This window comes from Eretmochelys imbricata, chromosome 3 (genome assembly GCF_965152235.1).
Source record: "Eretmochelys imbricata isolate rEreImb1 chromosome 3, rEreImb1.hap1, whole genome shotgun sequence".
NCBI classification, from domain to species: domain Eukaryota; kingdom Metazoa; phylum Chordata; order Testudines; family Cheloniidae; genus Eretmochelys; species Eretmochelys imbricata.
Window position 1 is genome coordinate 210708021 of NC_135574.1, and position 21283 is coordinate 210729303.

The window sequence follows — 21283 nt, forward strand, 5'->3', positions numbered from 1 at the left end:
ATAATAAAAGGGATATTCAGTCTAGAAGACAAAGGTCTAACAAGCTCCACCAGCTAGAAGTTGAAGCTAGACAAATCCAGTCAGACTAGATGATCACAGTGGTCCCTTAAGATCTAGGAAGGACCTAGTGTGGTATCTGAGCACCTCGCAGTGTTCAATGTATTTACCCTCAGCACCCCGGGGAGGTAGGGCAGTGCTGTGATCCACGTCTTACAGACAGGGAACTGGGGCACAGAGAGACCTGCCCAACGTCACGTGGGAAGTCCGTGCCAGAGCAGGGAATCAAACCCACAACTCTCTCGTTCCAGGCCAGTGCCCTAACCACTGGACCATCCTTCCTCTCTGTCTTGGCAATTCGTCAATGCACCAGCAGGTAAGGCTTTCAACTGGCAGCAGAAGCAGAGGGAAAAAAACTGAACAACCAGCTGCAAAGTCTCCCAGCACCTGGTTCCAAGTAGCTGCTCTCCTCGTCGGAAATGCCCAGGTCAATGTTGGAGGACAGCACTGCCACGAAACCTTCTTTAAACTCTTCAAAGTTTACCTAGTGGAGACAGGAAAAGATGCTGAACATGCATACCGGGCCTCCCATCAGACACCTGGGGCGGTCACTCGTACTCAGTTCAGCCTCACAAGCCTCGTTTCGTGCTTCTGCTGGGAGCCTGCTATGTGCAGAAGCAATGCACTGTCCTCCTCCATCTCTCAGAGATAACCTGGGGGGTTCGCCTCGGCTATTGCAGTGTCTGATAGGAGACGCTGGGTGCAGGCCGCTAGAAATCTTACACTGCACTGTCTGGGACCTGCAGCCTGGGTTCTGCTGGCTTACTCTGCCTTGGGCATCCATTACCAGGCTACTGGAACTCAGTCTGCTGGATAATAACTAGCTCGTCTTCTTCTCAAAGGCCACGTCTACACTAAGGAAAAATGGGGTGTTTTTAAACACATGCTAGTGAACAGGAGCTAACATCTTAATGCAGACAAGGCAGAGGGCAGTTTTAACCTGCATTAGCTGGTCACGGTAAGCCCTGGGGGAGTCAAGGGTTTATCCTGGACAGGTATCCTGCTAGAACATGTCTACACTAGGATGTTAACATGTTGGCCAGCACACCTTTTCCCTAACGAAGCCAACACCGAAGGAAAACTACAATGCGACATATACAGACTACAGGGTCTGATCCTGACTGAGCCTCGGAGGCATTACCACAATACACGTAGCAGTATATAATACAGACAACTAAATACTGACTGAAGCTAGAGTACGTAAGCAGAACCTGGTATTTTCTGTGGACCCTGCTGACAATTCAGCCTCTACTGCCTGTTGTACTCCAGATTCGTAGCTTTCAGCCCTTGAGGCTGAGAACGAAACATTCCCAACGTGAATTACTGCTAGACCATCTCAGAAGCAAACAGCTTGAAACAGGACTTCTGAGAAGCATTCACTGACCCATCTATCTAAAGGGAATGTTAATACGTATGTTCTACACTGATTATTTAAGAGGTTAATAGAGCACACTATTTCACCTCTGGTCATTTTAGTAGAAGCATTTAGGTAGCGTACTTCCATCGCTGTTAGATGCAGTAACAAATACGGGCACATCTAGTTGCTGGAACACAGAACTAGCTAGTCAGCTCTTTCCCCTCAGTCCAATCCCCACAAACATGGCAGGTCCCCTCTATCCTTGCAGTTTTTTAAAATGCATTTTGTTTGCATCAGAGCATCCCTATGTTCTCAGAGATCTCACTCTTGATCGTGTTCAAACATACATGCAATTAAAGTAAAACAGAAGACAGTCGTTCATGTACTTGGATAAAGAGAGAGAGAGAGAAACTGTGAGAGAGGTCAACTAAATTCATAGAATCATAAACATGTTGGGCTGGAAGGGTCTTCAAGACACCATGGATTCCAGATCCCTGCATGGAGGCCGGGCCAAGTAACCCTAGACCCTCTTGGCAGGGCTTTGTCCAACCGGTTCTTAAAAACCTCCAATGACAGGGATTCCCCAGCCTCCCTTGGAAGCCTGTTCCAGAGCATAACTACCATAAATAGTTAGAGAGTTTTTCCCGGTAGCTAACCTAAACCTCCCCAGTTTCCTGTCTTGGGATGTTGCAAATTAAGCCCATTACTTCTTGTCCTACCTTTAGTGGACATGGGGAACAACTGATCACCGTCTGCTGTATAATGGCCCTTAACATCTTTGAAGACTGGTATCAGGTCCCCCCTCACTCTTCTTTTCTCAAAACTAAATGTGTTCAGTGTTTTTAACCTTTCCTCATAGCTCAAGTTTTCTAAACCTTTGATCATTTTTCTCTCTCCAATTTATCCACCTCCTTCCTGGAGTGCATTGCCCAGAACTGGACACAGCGCTCCAGCTGAGGCCTCCCCAGTGCTGAGTAGAGCAGGACAGTGACCTCCTGTGTCTTACATACCAGACACAGGACTGATCCCTGCAGGACTCCACTAGATACGCCCTCCCAGTTCGACAGTGAGCCATTGATAAATACTCTGATTCTTTCAACTAGTTGTGCACCCACCTCAAAGTAATTTCATCTAGACATTTCCCTAGTTTGTTTGTGGGACTGCATCAGACACCTTACTAAACTCAAAATATAACATATCTACTGCTTCTCCCCTATCCACTAGGCCAATAACCCTGTCAAAGAAGGAAATTAGGTTGGTTTGGCATGATTGGTTCTTAACAAATTCCTACTGGCTATTCCTTATAACCTTATTATCCTCTAGGTGCTCACAAATTGTCTGTTTATTTGTTCTGGTATCTTTCCAGAGATCAGAGTTAAGATGACTGGTCTATAATTCCAGGTATGCACTTTGTTCCCCTTTTTAAAGCTAGGTACTAAGTTTGCCCTTCTCCAGTCCTCTGGGACCTCACCCACCCCCAGTGAGTTCCTCAAGATAATTGCCAACAGTTCCAAGACTAGGAACCAGCTGAAACAAACTACCCTAGGATGAATTTCATCAGGCCCCACCAACTCAAATACATCTAACTCAACTAAATATTCTTTAATCTGTTCTCTCCCTATTTTGGCTTGTGTTCCTTCTCCCTTGTTAATATTAATTGTGTTGAGTGTCTGGTCGCTGTTAACCTTTTCGGTGACAACTGAAGCAAAATAATCATTAGACACCTCAGCCTTCTTGACATCATCAGTCATTAGCTCTCCTTCCCCACTAAGTAGGGGACCTAACACTTTCCTTCATCTTTCTCTCACTCCTAATGTATTTAAAGTACCTCTTCTTGCCTTTTATGACCCTTGCTTGGCGTAACTCACTTTGTGCCTTAGCCTTTCTGATTTTGTCCCTACATGCTCGTGCTAGTCTTTTGTACTCCTCCTTAGCAATTCATCCACGTTTCCACTTTTTGTAGAATTCCTTTCTGATTCTCAGGTCATTAAAGAACTCCTAATGGTACCATACTGGCCTCTTACTATTCTTTCTACCTTTGTTTCACCTCAGGTTAGCTTGCGATTGTGCCTTTAATATTGTCTCTTTGAGAAACTGCCACCTCTCCTGAACTCCTTTATCCCTTAGATTTTCTTCCCAAGAGACCTTACCTACCAGTTCTCCGAGTTTGTTAAAGGCTGCTTTTTTGAAGTCCATTGTCCTTATTCTGCTGCTCTCACTCCTTCCTTTCCTCAGAATCATGAAATATATCATTTTATGATCACTTCCATTCTAATTAAATAATAATCAGTTTATAGCAATGTCTTTTCTGCTGATAAAAGCAGAAATTGCATTTGTTTCCTTGAACTGAACAGCGAGCAAATGAATGTAATCAAAAGTTTTGCAATCATTTAAAAAAAACCACCAAAACCAGGATGTGATATCACTGTTTAGCTATCTTTCCTCTCACAGTCCTCGGGGCAGGCAAATCAAGTCAGTGGCTTTGGAATGTTACTTTTCAGAAGCTGAGATAATTAGCCAACCAGAAGTTAACAATTTTGCTTACAATGATTTGGGGATATCTATAAAAAGGGAAAACACCAACAATCACCCAACAACTGCAGGAAAGTTCGGAAGCACAGATTTTTTTACAGACAAAAAACTTAAAAAATCCAAAAACCTTACCCCAAACCTATCAAAAGGTTCACAAACCTGGGACCTATTTAAAATAGTACCAAACTGATTTATGGTTCCGCGCTGAAACCATGAAAGCTGCAGTTCATCTGAGCTTTAGGTTTGTTTGAACTCAAGAGTGAAACTCAGGGGACGCAAACTCATGTAAACCAACACTGAAAGCCAGTTTGTACTACCTCCTGCAAAAAGAAAACCTTAGGGTAAAATCGTGACCCCACTGAAGTTAATGGGAGCTGTAGCATGGACTTCAAACAGGTCAGGCTATCGCCCAGCCTCCAGCATACATATATCACCCTGGCGCCTCCGCTCCCGCATCTCACTACACCCTGAGCACAGGCGTAGGTGGAAGGAATGTATAGCTGCCACGCGGAAACCCAGAGGCCTGGAACACACCGAGCTTTTCCCCGCCAACTTGCTGCGGAAGCCAGACTTCTGAGTCCTGTATTTCCCCTCAGTGAAACCCCAGTGTCTCTGCACATGATTGCAGGGGAGTATGACTGACTGCGGGATGGCGATCTACTGCCATTCATAAATTGACTGGACCCATGTAGTTTAATGATGCTTTTGTCAGCATGAAAAATACAGCATAGCATTTTAATCACAAGAAAACACTGAGAGAAGAGGATTTTTTTTGGGGGGGGGAGGGGGGAGGGAGAGACGTTCCATTTACCCCAATATAAAGCAATCTGCTCTTTTTTCTTCTCCCTCCCTCTCCCCACAAGAGTTCCAACAATTGCAATTCTTTAGCCGAGCTAACGTGATGCTCTAGAGAGGGCCTGATCCAAAGCCCACTGGAGTCAATAAAGCAACGTCCATTAACGTCAATGGGCTTTGGATCAGGCCCATAGGGACTGTCCCAGATCCACTGGGAACTAGTGGCTTCAATTCTAAAGAGATCAGAGTTACAGTACTCTGCGATCCTCTCCTCTTCCCAAGCCAAACAGTGCTGAAGGAGAACACAGGTGGGAGCAGGGAGCGGAGGCCTCATTCACACTGGTTGCACTGGTTTAGTTAAATTGCTGCAATCCTGTGTGGACACTCATTTTGGTTTGAGGAGCTACTTTTGCTTGAGCTTAACTGGCTCATGATCAATTCGTAATTGACTCAACCAGGTTTGTACTGATTTATGAGTCCTTCCACGCAGCCTTTTGTACTGGGCTAGATAAACTGATGGTAAGATTCCATTTTAAGGCCTCATCTACACTGCAAAGTTTTACCAGCATAACTATGTCGGCTAGGAACCCCCTGCCCCAGCCAACAGAGCTATGCCAGCAAAACCCCCAGTGTAACCACAACTAGACCAGCAGAAGAGTGCTTCTGTCGCATACCTAACATCCTTTGGGGAGATGGGTAGCTATGTGGGGAGAACTCCTCCTATGGGCTTATGCTGCATTTCCCTTGGCGGGGGCTCTGCCAGCCTAGCTATGTAGCCTGTGGTCCGTAGACTAGACGAGCCCTTAGGAAAACCAGTATAACTCTATGTGTAGACAAACCCCAGTACTCTTCCCAGTAGCACTGCCCCAACAGGGCCAGCTAGAAGAGCAGCAGTGGAACTGAACTGGGGTGAGCTGGAACGGCAGGGGTGTTACGGGCAGGAGCAGCTGGGTCACGGATGCCATGTGCAGCAAGGCCAGAGACACAAGCCATCTTTCCCCCACCTCGTCTCCCACTGGGCCCAGTACTGGATGCTACAGAGGAAGGTGTAAGAACCACACACTAGGCACATGTGGTGTAATCAGCCCCCATGGAAGACTCAAACCAATAACTAATAGTTAGCGATTGGCTTAAACCCTGCAGAATGAGGTTTTATTTCCCTCCTGAAAATTCCCCATGTACGCTCACGCTCTCAACACAGGAGCAAGGGGACTACTATGGACAATGAAACTGAAAAGCAACAGATTTAACATGAAAGTCACTACTCTTTCCACATGATATGTGCTAAGCCTGTGGAACTGTATGCCACAAGGTATCATGGAGGTCAAGAGCTTAGCAGGACTCAGACAGGATCAGACATGTTAATCGATAGCAAGAACATGGTGGCGCTGCAGTGGAAAAGGTTTTCTGAAAAGCATATAGAAGTTTCCTCATCTGCCTGCTCCAAAGCTCTCACACCGTCCCCTGAAGCAGCTAGCGCAAGGCACTAGCGGAGACAGGATTAGACAGACCCCAAGTATGATCCAGCCTGGCAGTTCCTCTCAGGTGCTACCACGATGGGAGCTAGGTTCCATTCAGGGAGGGCGTGAGCAGCAGAAGGCTCCTGGCTCGCAGTGGGATTTTCTGGAAAATCTGCCTATTGAACCCCCTCCATTCCAAGGCAGGCAAACTTCAGAGCTGGCTGTGGGGCTCACTCCAACCCCACCAGCAGCAGGAGTCCCTGGAGCTGCCAGTGCCCCCCTCCTCCCCACGCAGCCAAGCACCATGGCACAGGTGAACAGTCACGTAAGGAACTTCTCTCATTGAGACAATCCACTGTTGGGTTAAGGCATCCCTACTTTTGCCTGGGTCCCACAAAAACAGACACTAATGTTTCTAAAACCAGAAGAGTTGGAACAAAGCCATTAAATAATACAGGGCCCAACCCAGCCCAAGTGCTTTCCAACAGCATGTGACCTACACAGTCAACCTAACCGCACAGCTATGCTATTAATAGCCAACAAGCTTTTCATTCTGCCTCTTTTAAGTCAGTTTACTGCACTTCACCTACAGACCCCGCCAGCAGTTACACAGTCCTGGGCCCAGAGCCTGAACTCGTGTCCGTCAGTACGTAGCTCCGGCATTTAGGTACAGATAGACCGGTACTAATCTGTGGTATTTAAGAACTTTCTGAGTTTCATTTATTTATTTGCACGTTCTCTTTGAAAGAAATTAACCTTTGCACAGTGGCATGTGTAACCGCATTCAGGTCGCACGCAGCTACTCACCCTGGCAAAGTGGTCGCGTCCCAGGAGAGTTTGCAGAAGTACTGGCAGCTGCCGCTCCAGATGGAGCTTGCGGCACAGCTCTGTCAGCTCCTCTTTGTCCAGATACCCCGTGCCCGTGGTATCGCAGCTGTTATAAACATCCTGGAGCTGGGACACGTACTTGTTCTCCGCTGCCTCGCCCATCCCACAGCAGACTGCAGCCAACCTGATGGGAGTCAGCAAGGGGAGCAGAATGAGCAAGCCTTGCAAACGTGAGGCATTCAAATGAAAGGTTTTGATCCGCTCCTGCTACCCATCTGGCCCCACAGAACCAGCCACCCCAAAGCAACATTCTGCCCTAGAAAACCTTGGAGATGTATCACAGCAAGAAACACTCGGCTGTTTCTAGATGACAGCGACCCAGATTCTCCACCGGAAACCTCGCAGGTGCGAACACGGAGGAGAAGAAACCACTTTACCTCCGCAACAGCCGTGCACGGGACTTGAAACACTCGGAACAGCACAAAAATGGGATCTAAACCTCCCTTTGCCCCGCACAGCTCGCGGATGAAATGCCTGGGACAGGAGATTGCAGCGCTGGTAGTGGCTGGTGCCCTCAGCTCTCCTGTGCCAGAGATTTCATCCACAGACTATGGTGAACTCTGATGGTGACACAGGGGAAGGGGAAACTCTGGTCCCATTGTCCTGCTCTTCAGTCAGCTTGGTCTCAGAATAATCCAGGCCCCACGTACTCAGCAGCGTGCTGGACTTTGCAGCCAGGAGAGCCACGGGCACAGAGAAGCAAGACAGCAGCCTGTGAGCTCCCCACCCCACCTCATGCTGCCATGCAGGAGACCCAAGACAGTGAAAACACAGAACATGTGTTGCCCGGACCCGCAAGGTTCCGGTGCCCCTGAGGGCAACGGTCACCACTGGCCAACTCACAGAGCATTCACGGTGACCTCCCGGTGAGAGGAGGGGTTGCGCACTGCAATGGTGTGACGGTGGCCACACGGCTGATTCAGGCGGGAAATCGGATAAAATGGCAGCCACACAACAGGACAGGGACTAGGATCCCCACGGAGACTGGCCGTTAGGCTGAAGCCAGGCAGGACAGCAAGGGAAAGCACAACACCACAGGAGGAACCAAAACCATGAAGGGCTCTAGGGGCCACAATGGACACCTTGGATCGTGCCCAGGTAGGAGAGTCTCTGTTTAAATGCTCCCTTGGTGAAACACCCTGCAGCCGGACGGCACCTCATTCCACACGACCGGAGCTATCACAGCGTAGCTTCGAGAAACGGCTTGCTCTCTTCCCTTACCGAGGCCCTGTCCGAACTGCAAACTGTGCCGATTTAACCAAGCCAGTGTAGTTACAGCGATAAAACCCCCTACCCTGGACCAAGCGATTCTGGTACAAAGATACATACAACTGCATACGGCTATTCTCCTTCCTGTGCGAGGACAAGCTATACACGTTTAAGGCACCTTCACACCAGTAAAACTTCACCCACGCTATGGCATTTACCAGTGTAACTATCCTGGTAAAGAAGAAACAGAGTCAGACCCCTAACTGAAATAGTTCTGCCAGTAAAACCTAAGTGCCAACCAGCTCGTATTGGCTCAGCATTGTAAAGAGCAAATAGAAGCAAAACCTTACCGCTGTTCAAAGGATGCCAAATACATTTTTCTTTGGTTATTTCATTTCAGAAGGAAGTGCAGACTTCTGAAGGAAGGAAGCAAACTACAGAGCTCTCCGGTTCTCTACCAGATGAACCAGAGCCATAGGGGAGGTTCTCCAAAGCTCAAACCTCACAGAGGAGTCTCCATTTGTCTTCTCTTCCTTTCCCTCTAGTGGATAAAGCACTGGACTGAGACTCAGCAGATGTGGTTTCAATTCCCACTCTGCCACCAATTCCCTGCATGACTTTGGGCAACTCACTTCACATCTCTATTCCTGCGTTCCTCATTTGCAAAAGGGGAAAGAACGCTCCCTCTCGCCCCACCCCGTGCCTGTCTTGTCTATTTAGACTGTAATCTCTTTGGAGCAGAGACCGTCTCTTGCTATGTCTACGTTCAGTACCTAGCGCAGTGCGCTTCTAGGTGCTACCATATAACAAATCAACAACAATACTGCATGAAATAAACAGAGGGTTGTTAGCGTAACTTCCCCTCCCTCCCTTCTTCCCCATGTGCCCGTTTGAAAAAAAAAGACAGGGTTTAGAAATGATCACATCAACCCACACCTCAGTTAATACAAAAGCCATGTAATCTAGTGCCTAAAGGACACATACACATTCTAACGTGCCCCAGAGGTAACACAGCAAACATTCCCCACCCCCACATTCCTTAAGGGTCATCTGGAGAGAAACATCGCAGGCAGGCGTGTGGACACTTGGGATGGGAGCCACCCAACAGATGGAAATTGTAGGGTGGTTTTAAGCTGGTAGGGTGGGTTCAAATAGATTTACTATGAGAGGGAATAAACCAATCAAACAGATCCCCCCCATGCACACACGCACCCACCCACCCCCATAGAAACACAAGCCCCTCACTGTCTGACCTGCACTCCGAAGAGAAGTGCTCACCCACAGTGGCAAGCCCAGACCGTGGGAGGAACATGTGCTGCCCTTCCTGATTTGTGTTGTTTTAGGTGCAGGGAGCCAGCCTGACTGGCTAGAACATGTCACATAACAGAGCAAGAGGCGGGTAACTTGCAGAAACCAGAAACCCCTATTAAACAACCAGAAATACAGGCTCTCTTGCACGTGGGTCTCCTGGACAACAAGCTGCTTGGAGCAGTTCGAGAACTGGAAAAAGACAAAAGTTCTTTAATAATTTTATTAAGATAATGTTGAAGTAAAAAGAAAACGGTACAGAGTTTAAGCATAGATGTTTCTGGTTTTCAGGGAATAAGGTACAGATTATCAAGGGGTGCGAAATTTGGTTTAGGAACCGGTGGCGTAAGGAATACATAATCTGCAATCTCCCCGATTGGGGGTAAAAGTTTAGCGGGTCAAAGTACAGACATTGAGATATGGGGGTATGTTGTTCATATAATGGCTATGTTCAGGTGTGGAGTATAATGAGTGGATACAATGATGAGGATGGATCTACCCTCATTTGGTGGGATTTAATGTTCAGTGAGTTTATGGTTCCAGTTCATATGGTCCAATGGAAAAAGTCTCTCCGTCCCTTTCCCATAGTGGATGCACGATGTCGTTCCGGCTCACACCTCCTGGTACTGTCGGAGACCGGGGATGTGTTCGATGTAGATGTCCCTGGACCATCGGATGGTTTCCGAGACCATGAGGCGCCACACGAGCCTTGCGTAGCATCGACCGATCCCACAGGTCCGCAGCACACGCTCGTTGCAGTGGTCCCAAGCGCCTAGGGCTCCGACGATCAGGGCATCCATCTGCACCTCGTAGCCCCTCACTCTCACGGTGTCGGCCAGGGGGGCGTATCTTTTCTACACTGAAAGGAAACGGCTTTGTTTTCTGTCTTCCTGAACACAGAGAACATGCCTTAGGAGCCACGCAGCGACTGTCAATACCAAGCACCTCTTTTTCTAAAAACCTTCCTGCTACGCACACCTGTAACTTACCTAGCCTTATCTCAGACCTGGCCTAGCCCTGGGCGAAGGGGGGACATAACTTGTCCCACCCCCGGAGGGGACGTCATGATTAAGAGCATGTCTGCACTCTCAACTAGGGGTGTGATTCCCAGTGCCAGGAGACATACTCCCAGACTATCTCTCTTACACACCCACACCCACACCCATACCCACACACACACACCCCACAGGCTCAGGGCACTAGCTGCCACACTGCAGCCAAGACTTCTCCCCTCTCCCGCCACTCTGGAGCGGGGGAGGTAATAGGCTCAGAACACCCACTTGGGTTGGTCCCAGGCGGAGGTGGCCCACATGGGGGCGTGAGCAGGGCTCTCACTCCTGGGTGGGGCGTTGGCCAAGTCACAGTCCAGCCCAAAACAAACAGCGTAGGCCGTGCCCTGAAGGGTCAATACTGCAGCCCTGCGTGCACTGGCGCGAACTCCATGCTGGCGAAAGATGCCAGGCTCCCTACAGCCCCAGGAACTGATGCCATCTATTGAGCTGCAAATTTCTACCACCTCCAGTGCAAATGCAAAGACCACCAGCAGGCTCGCCCGCCACATCACCAGGGAGAGAGGCAGGTTCTGCCACCTTCCCTCAGCAGTTACTCCCCACACAGATGGTGCTGGAGACTTGCAATAATGATATGGGGCTGAAGAATGTCTGACTGAGCAAAGAGGCCTCTCTCGGTGGACCCTTCCGAGACCACCCAGCTGACAGCTCCAGTCAGCATGGACAAGGGAGCGGAGATCGCTCCGGGGAAGCATATAGTCCATTCATCCAGCCCATACTTCTTTGACTTGCTGGCAAGAATACTGTGGGAGACAATATCAAAAGCTTTGCTAAAGTCAAGGAATAACACATCCACTGCTTTCCCCTCATCCACAGAGCCAGTTATCTCGTCAGAGAAGGCAATTAGGTTAGTCAGGCATGACTTGCCCTTGGTGAATCCATGCTGACTGTTCCTGATCACTTTCCTCTCCTTTAAGTGCTTCAGAATTGATTCCTTGAGGACCTGCTCCAGGATTTTTCCAGGGACTGAGGTGAGGCTGGATGGCCTGTAGTGCCCCGGATCCTCCTTCTTCCCTTTTTTAAAGGTGGGCACTACATTAGCCTTTTTCCAGTCGTCCGGGATCTCCCCCAATTGCCATGAGTTTTCAAAGATAATGGTCAATGGCTCTGCAATCACATCCGCCAACTCCTTCAGCACTCTCAGATGCAACTCGTCCGGCCCCATGGACTTGTGCACGTCCAGCTTTTTTAAATAGTCCCAAACCACTTCTTTCTCCACAGAGGGCTGGTCCCCTCCTCCCCATGCTGTGCTGCCCAGTGCAGCAGTCTGGGAGCTCACCTTGTTTGTGAAGACAGAGGCAAAAAAAGCATTGAGTACATTAGCTTTTCCACATCCTCTGTCACTAGGTTGCCTCCCTCATTCAGTAAGGGGCCCACACTTTCCTTGGCTTTCTTCTTGTTGCTAACATACCTGAAGAAACCCTTCTTGTTACTCTTAACATCTCTTGCTAGCTGCAACTGCAAGTGTGATTTGGCCTTCCTAATTTCACTCCTGCATGCCCGGGCAATATTTTTATATTCTTCCCTGGTCATTTGTCCAATCTTCCACTTCTTGTAAGCTTCTTTTTTGTGTTTAAGATCAGCAAGGATTTCACTGTTAAGCCAAGCTGGTCGCCTGCCATATTTACTATTCTTTCTACACATCGGGATGGTTTGTTCCTGCAACCTCAATAAGGTTTAAAATACAGCCAGCTCTCCTGGACTCCTTTCTACCTCATGTTATTCTCCCAGGGGATCCTGCCCATCAGTTCCCTGAGGTTGTCAAAGTCTGCTTTTCTGAAGTCCAGGGTCCGTATTCTGCTGCTCTCCTTTCCTCCTTGTGTCAGGATCCTGAACTCGACCATCTCATGGTCACTGCTCCCAGGTTCCCATCCACTTTTGCTTCCCCTACTAATTCTTCTCGGTTTGTGAGCAGCAGGTCAAGAAGAGCTCTGCCCCTAGCTGGTTCCTCCTCTCTGCCTGTGACTCCAAACAGCCGCTGTCCTGCGGTGCTCCTCTTCCTCTCTCTTCCCTGAAGATCCTGGGCGGGGGGGGGGGGGGGAGGGGAGGACGCGCAGGAGGGGAGAGCCCCCTGCATGCAACTCCTCTAGTCCTAAGCGAGACCTGTTTCTGCCTCGATGCCTCTGAACAAGAGGTGAGATGTGGAAAGGGCTCACGGACACAGAGACCAAACATTCCTTCATAGACTCATAGAATATCAGGGTTGGAAGGGACCTCAGGAGGGACCCCAAAGCAGGACCAATCTCCAATTTCCTGCACATCTAAAGCTGCCTCATGTGTCAATGCCCTTCTCCTGTGCACCCACTCGGGAAATGCCTCCAGGATTTCTCCTTCACTCGTCCCTTTCCTGCCAAACGAAGAGCATCAAGGCAGGAATAGTAAATGTCTCTGAGCAATACAACATAATCCAACCAGCTGTGACAAGGGAGCTGGCACTGAACTGTAAAGACTCAGGACCTGGTCCAGCAAAGCACTCCAACACTTGCTTAGCTCTAAGCCCATGACTTAAATGGGATTGGTCAGGTGCTAAAGTTAAGCACCTGCTTGAATGCTTTGCTGGACTGGGGCTTCAGTTATTACAGGCTGGGGCCAGAAGCTACCAAGTGCCCCGCTGACAGGGAATGCACCCCCAGACATTTCAGCGAGCACCCCACGACTCCCGTCGGCAATGGCACAAGGACACAGAGATGTGTGCAATAGAGCTCGGATGATCACTCCTGAGCCTGGGTCAGGGACCCAAGGCTATGTCAGTTCAGTGGAGACTGTGGGAAGGCTGCTCTTAGCCTTGTACTTCGTCACTAAGCTGCCATTGCTCTGGGCCAAGCAAGCCACTACTCCAGTACCCGGTTGTCAGCAGAGGATCCGGGGGAACAAAGGGTGTGGCTAGATAGCAGGGCGAAGCTCACTAGCGGAACAATGGTCTGACCTGCAGAAGTGCAGTGGGCCAAGAGTGCAGGCCAATCAACAGATCTGGATTTGCACTGGCACCAGTACTGTCTGCTGCTTTGTGCTGCTCGAGGGCTTGCTAGGCCAGTCTCATGCCAGTCCCAAGGGCACTCCATAGCTGGGAAGGACCTGCTAGACCCAGGGACTTCTATCAGGCTAGATGGCTCTTTCTGCCACCATGGATGGCAACTGGCTACAGCCCAGGGGGAATCTAGACACAGGGACATCAGTGTGGGGATGGGCTGTGTGCGTGTGGAGAGAGGTGAGCGACAATCACCAGCTGCTGGAGGGCACATGCAGGAATCGTCTTCCACTGCTCTCAGCACTGCCGCCAGACCACGTGAACCGACAGGCCCAGCTCCGCCATGGCTTCCCGGACCGAGCATGCACAGAACAGGTCAATAGGAGCTCTCTACCCTGCAAGACGGCTCTCACCTTCCCACTCCTCTGCCCCACCCCTGGCAGCAGCCGGCTGTGAGAACCAGTCCTGAGTCGGGAGTCTGCGCCTCTCCTCGTGCCCACGTGCAGCGGTCCGAGAGCAGCATGGCGGGTGGGCTTGGGGTGCGGTTGTGACAGAGAAGCAGCTGTGGGTTGGAAGGGATGGCTGGCAGGGAAGCAGCAAGGGATGGAGAGGGTGGCCTGTGCATGGGTATGAGGAGAGGCAAAGAGTTTACTGAAAAAGGAGCCATTTCGAAAACCCCTCCGGAGAGTTTCTGGTGCAGTTGCTACCAAGATTCCCACCAGGGCGTTGGTGCTGGAACCAGCTAAGTGCTGGCTCCCAGCCACTGGGAGGAAGGGAGACGTTCCTTCCCTGCCTCTGCTCTTCTCCTGCCCCCAGTTCTGGGGAGCCCTCCTCCACCCCCGCCCATTGAATTGGCTCCTGGCTCAGTTGCTGCTCGTGCTTTCATTGCTGCCCTGGAGAGCACAGGCTCAGACAGCCTTTCTCCACTCAGCAGCAGACTTCTGGGACAGCTGCTGAGAGCTGACAATCCTTAGCCCTTGGTGGCATTGATCTCTCTTACAGCAGTTTACTGAGGTGAACGAGCATCACCCCCCATTTACAGGTGAGGAAACTGAGGCACGGTCTGGCCACGTGACTTGCCCAAGGGCACAAAGTCACTAGCGGAACCCTACTTAAGAACCCAAATCTGACACGCTGTCAGGGGCTTTAGCTACTGCTCCTCTTGCTGCTATTCCTAAAGGCACTGGGAAGCAGCGCTCCTGTACTCCAACTCCAGAAGGGGAGTATGGTCTTGCAGTAAGAGTACGAGGCGATTGGCAACTAGGACCCCTCCGTGAGTCCAGTCCTGCCCCTGGGAGGGAAGCAGGGCCAACAGGCTGCCTCAGTTGATTAGGTTCTGTAGCATATATTCTTCATGGACCCTCTTCAACTCCTAGGAACCAAGGGAACATGGCAGTAAATAGGCGTCTCTCTACTACGCTCGTGTTCCCTCTGGCAGCTCAGAAGCCAACAACGCTGTTCCATACGTTGACAGGATGTTAAAAAGAATTGTTACTTGGTACCACCCTGGCTCAGCAGAGTCCGCAGCCCTTTTGGTGAGATGCGAAAGCAGACGGCGTTTTGACTCAGGGGAAAGACATCGTGCCAATGTAACAGGAAGCGCAGGGATGCGAGAGCAGGAACTCAGAAGGGAGGTTTGCCCAAAGCGCTGATCTGACCGAAGGCTTTATCTGGGTTGCCGGTAGATGCCCAGTGTTACTGTAGCCCCATGGCGGCCTCTGAAGATTTCCCCTAAATTAAAGCAGGCATGGCCAAAGCCTAGCTTGGGCGGGCACAGGCAGCCTATTAATTTTCCTAAGGCAGCCCTGGCCCTGTATTCAGCACAAGAGAAATTGTCACATGTGGCCCCCTGCACAACAGCTGCTCCAGTGTTCTAGGGCACTCGAGCGGGCAGCTACCTGCTGCTACACGCTACCACTGTGGCTGCTGCCGGTTAACAGGGTCAGAGGCAAGACCCAGGCCCAACGCAGAGTGAAAATAATAGCATGCGCTGTATGGAAAGTGAAATGTGGGGCAAGGACTACAACGGAGGAGGCAGTAAGGAGCCCGGGCAACACATTGTGTCAGAGAGCAGCATCTGGGGCATGACAGCAGCCCAATTTGCGATAGCTGTGAGTCCCCTGTGGCAGGAGGTTTGGATCCTCTCCCATCAAAGGGACTGATCCCGCAAGGTACTGCGCACTCTGGCTGGGACTTTCCAAAGGGATTAAATCACTGAGAACTCCTGAAAGTCCTATTGTGTGGCACCGATCCGCAAAGCACTTCAGCACATTCTGCACTAGCCAGCGTGGCTACTCACAGCCTTGGAGTCCAGCAGGCGCCTCTGTGGTTTGCTGGATCAGGGCCAGAGAGCAGAGCACCTTGCAGGATCACTCCCTAAGTGATGATGAAACAGGGACGAGACCACCACAGACTTGTCTAGCAACATATTTTCCTGTTGAGGCTTGTTAGCCATTCTAGATACAGTCAGCATCGTTTTGCTTTGTAGGACGATGGACACCATCCTCACTTCTTCCAGTGCCAGAACAAACAATGGAATAGCCTAAATCCACAACCAGGGGCCCTCCCTCCCTCCCTAATAACATACTAGAGACAAGCCAGCCACATAACCACCAAAGTCACAACACTAGCCACAATCCCCTGGGATAACAACAGCTGGAGTAGCGGTGTAAAGAGACTCCCGCCAGCCATCAGCATTTTAAGCAGGAGGCCACCTACTGCTGCTCAGAGTAGGTCTAAATAACCCAGCATCGGTGTTGAGCCTGCATTATAGTGCTTATCATTGCTCCGAGCAGTAGGAATTCTCAGCAATAGTTTCCGAATGTAGACAAGGCCCAAGAATATGTGACGTAACGTTGGTGTGATCAAGAAGGTTTTCCCATGCCCGACAAAGACACTCAAACCATGTGTTAAAATGGAACGCTCAACATACCAACCATGGAGTTGTTACCAACGTATCCATTATATGTTCAACTAAGACCTTGTCTACACACAAGCTTTAACTACATCAGTATCCTTACCCCAGAATAATCCCACAGCGTGGATGCAGTTATAAAGGTCCTTTATACCATTACAGCTATTCCCATCTGGGAAGGGGAACAAGCTAAACCAATATACGGCAGCTTTATACCCCTATAAATGCATCAGTGTAATACACCCCTGACACAGTAATGCCAGTACAAAGCGTGGCAGCAGGGAAAGAAAGAGAGGGTTTAAGTGCAGCCATTTAAGTGTCAGAGACAGAGCAACTGTTGAGCTAAGTCTTAGCCTAATATCGCGAGACCTGTAGAAGCAGGGCTCACGTCAGAAGCGAGTGGGAAACAGCAGAATAGTCAGTGTGACCTAGCCTTGAGATAACGATGTTTTGAGAAGAGAAAGTGAGAAAATACTGCATTAGATAGTAAATGGCCAAAATAAAATGCAGATGTTTTTAATTAATGCACGTCACAATGAGGTATAAATGCTTGTGTGATTTTGCTTGTACTTTGCTCTCTGCCAGCTGTACTCTTCCCTTTCAATTGCTCAAATAAAGCTGTCTCTGATTTTGTTGCTTCCAACCTGAGAGTGGAGTTCGTTTTCTTCCACAATATTTGGTGCCGTGACTCAAATGGCTACGCCCAGCTGAGGCAGCGACCACTACTACGGACTGTCCCCCTTCGAACCCCAGGCGCCAACTCAGAGGTAAGAGACCTTTTGAAATCTCTACTGGGGCATCGGAGGAGGACTGACTGTGGGGCCGTCTGTCCCTTTGGGCTCACGCCATGCGAACTTTTGCGTATGCAACAAGATCAGACACAGAACGGTGTTGGGGAATTGGTTGCCCCATGTAAGGTTAGTTGTATGCGTACGCAGGGCTAGGAAATGTGTTGTTGCCCCAGGGTAAACCAATGTGTGGCTTAGGTCAGACCTATTGAGGGGCTGTCGTAACGCCCTCAGAGAAGAACACAGGTGTGTTCAGTCCAGACAGAGGGGTTGTGGTGAAGCCCTCAGGTTAAAAAAAAGACAGAGAAAAAAAAAAAGAAAAAAAAGGAGAAAAAAACCCGATGCATCATGGTATGAATGGAATAGAGGAATAGAGGCCTTGGGGAGGGGGGATGCACACGCCAGTGTGAATGAGGGCCGCTGGAAGACGCCCAGAGCTCCCTGCAAAGCCCACAAACTCCTGACAGGGGATAGCTCTAACGCAAGCTTGATGGCTGCACCTTAGTGGATCAGTAGAAGATCCGACCCAAGGTGGGCTATCTCTGCATGGCATGACCAGCGAGGGACCTGTCTGGGTCTAGGATTGTGTGACCCCATCTTTCCTCCCCCTCTCCTCCCCACCTGAGCCACTGACTGGTCTGACCATCTCACTGGAAGCAATTAGAGTAAGCGGCGCTGTCCCTCTGAAACTAGCTGACGCTCTTTGCTGAAGGGAGGTGTAGGAGGGTCATGGACATCATTGATAAATCTTTCCTGTGTGAGTGCCCGAGGAGTGGTGTGGTAATTTTAGCTTTATGAGCCGCTGACTCAGTGGACAGGATAGAGACATGTCTTAGTTTATGAGCAGCTGCAGCAGACAGGGCACCCCCCACATGCCTAGAGAATGGGTGGAAATCAGTCCAAGACTACTCCTGTTCCACCGAAAGGCACGCCTGCTTATTTTATGTATGTGCATTATAGTCCCAGGACTTGTAAGTACTTAGAGAATTGGAATTTTTACACGCGTGATGATCCTTCTAAACAATTCCCACTAGAAGGTACCTTCGATTTAAATAAGATTGTCCACCTCAGAGGCGCTCTTGTGTCACCTAAAATCCCTGATGGGCAGTGGGAACCGTTTGTTTATTGGTGGGAGGAAGCTTCAAAGAGACTCCATGAGTCTCGGGTGCGAACTTTAAAAGATTCCCATGAGAAATTAAAAACTCAGATGCAGGAGTTAAAAACCAGGTGTAAGGCATCTGGATGCTTTCCGGCCAGAGCAATCTCATTACCTCCCTCAGCTCCTTTGTATCCCCAATTAGTTAAGACGGGGAGCGAGGAAGAGGCAGCTGAGGACACTGTGGACGTTTTCAGTGCTGCAAAGCAGCCCCCCCTTTCTCCCCCTCAACAGGCTGCCCGGCTTAATGAATTTCAGGCAGGCAGCAGTGTTTTCCAGCAGCAGCAGCAGACTCACCAGCAAATGTGTCTGCTGCAGAGGAAACCTGTCCACTACAAGGGTCGGGGGCTGTTCCTGATTCTACCAGTGCCCCACTTGACTCCCCTTCCCCAATCTCCAGCCGCAGTAGGAGATAATTTGGTCACAGTGCATGCCCCTTGGACACCGGGGGATCTTAAAAATCTGGTTAAGGAGTTCCCTAATATTACAGAAGAGCCAGAGAAATTTAAAAAGGAACTCCAGACAGTGATTCAGTGTTATAATCCATCATGGGCTGACATTAACCAACTTTTGCAAGTAGTTATACCATCTGAAGTACAACAGCGACTACTTGCTGAGGCCCAGTGGCCCTCTACCGATCCCGGACAGGGTGCTACTTTGACTCAAGCTAGGGAAAATCTAGTGGCTGCCATTCCAGAAATTTGTCCTAGGAAGACAGACTGGACAAAGATTAACAACTGTAAACAGAACAAGGGCGAGTCCCCCGCTGACTATTTAGACAGACTGACAAAAGTGTTTGAACAACATTCCGGGATCAGTCAACCAGCTAGCAATGCTAAAGAAGCAGTAGGGGCTGTTTTTGTTCAGGGACTCTTGCCAAAGGTTCAGCAACAGTTAAAATTAAACTGCATCGGCTGGCAAACTAAGCCTCCTTCTGAATTGGTGACAGTTGCCAATCACTGTACTGCCTGTATAGAACAGAAAAAGGAAAACATGGAAACAGAACTTTTGGCCCTACAGCTGCGAACTTATCTACTTAGAGGCCGTGGGGTACTGAGGGGTGGGCGAGGACGAGGAAGAGGGAGACTGAGAGGTCCCTCATATCTTCCCCTGTCAGGGAACACCGCATGCCACTTCTGTGGCCAGAAGGGGCATTAGAGAAACAAATGCCCGAACCGACCTCCTCTGAACCCCCCACTCCCTTTCCCAAACCCTGATGCGCCTACCTCTGTTCCACAAAATGATCCTTATTAGGACAGCCTGAGGGAACGGAACTGCATCATGAATCCTTTGCTTCCTATCAATCAAGAGGGCCGTACATAAACTGTGAAATTGCAGGACAATCTGTAGCTTGCCTTGTAGATACAGGTGCTAGCAGATCTGCTTTACGGTCTGCTGAGTTTTCCTCTGTTCCCTTGTCATCTTCTTCTGTTAATGCAGTTGGTATCTCAAATAAACCTGTTCCCCATCCTGTTACCAAACCTCTTTCTATTTCTATCTTCTGCTAAAATTTAAGACACAGCATTTGTCTACTTCTCAACTTACCAAATATGAGCTTATTCTGTTATCTTCGTCTCACATTTTACTTTGGCTCATTGCCTCATTCTGAATCCCGCTTCCCTGTTACCAGGGCCTCAGGATGGAGAGCCTCATGATTGTGTGTCTGTTAATTCTCTTCTTACCCGCCCAACGGAAGATCTTACCAATGTGCCTTTGCAGAATCCCGACCTTATTTATTTTGTAGATGGTTCTTGTTTTGTGAAATTCTGAGGGAAAATTGGTTGCTGGTTATGCTGTCTGTTCTTTATATTCTGTTATTGAAAGTGCTTTCCTTCCCTCTGTCTTTTCAGCTCAGGTGGCCGAGCTCGTGGCCTGGACATGAGCATGTATTCTGGCACAGGATCAAACCGTTACTATTTAAACTAAAAGAAAAGGAGTACTTGTGGCACCTTAGAGACTAACCAATTTATTTGAGCATGAGCTTTCGTGAGCTACAGCTCACTTCATCGGATGCATACTGTAGCTGTAGCTCACAAAAGCTTATGCTCAAATAAATTGGTTAGTCTCTAAGGTGCCACAAGTCCTCCTTTTCTTTTTGCGAATACAGACTAACACGGCTGTTACTCTGAAACTATTTAAACTGACTCTCACTATGCTTTTGGAGTGGCTCATAATTATGGTGTACTTTGGAAACACAGAGGTTTCCTTACCTCCTCTGGTTCCCCCATTAAGAATAGTCAGTATGTATCTGCTCTTTTGGATGCTCTTTTGTTGCCCAAAGCTGTTGCTATTGTAAAACGCCTGGCTCATCAACCCCCTCGTGATGAAGTTACTCGTGGAAATGCTTCGGCTGATTCAGCAGCCAAGGATGCGGCCCTTTCTGACCCTCAGGCTGCTTTTATTTTTGCCTTAGTCGAGCAACCTCCACGGGCTTCCCTCAACGACCTTGCTAGGATCCAGGAGATGGCGCCAGAGACCGAAAAACGTTCTTGGAGTGTTGCTGGGTGCACTTTACACCCTGACCAATCTTGGTGCTTCCAGGATGGCTGGCTGGTTGCACCACAGATGCTTTTGCCCTATCTTGCTCACCTGCATCATGGGATATCGTGTGGGGAGAAGCTTGTTGCAGGGGGACGCGATTGGTGTGCCCCAGGTTTTCCTTCTGTGTCCCAGCACTACTGCCAACAATGTTCAATCTGCCAGCAACACAATGTTGGTAAAGCTGTTAAAACCAGACAAGCAGCCCATCCCGCTCCATGGGGACCGTTTGTAAATATTCAG

At 49.4% G+C, this 21283-nt stretch overlaps 1 protein-coding gene across 1 annotated transcript in view; it reads right to left on the reverse strand.

The window, feature by feature from the left end:
- The window catches only part of NINL (ninein like), a 72366-nt gene that overhangs the window by 41831 nt on the left and 9252 nt on the right, over window positions 1-21283 (reverse strand). The window contains exons 2-3 of the mRNA XM_077814266.1: window positions 7009-7213; window positions 445-541 (exon numbers count right to left, since the gene is read on the reverse strand). Coding sequence (XP_077670392.1) covers window positions 445-541; window positions 7009-7191 — 280 coding nt within the window. The 5' untranslated portion in view covers window positions 7192-7213. The remainder of the gene's footprint in view (window positions 1-444; window positions 542-7008; window positions 7214-21283) is intronic.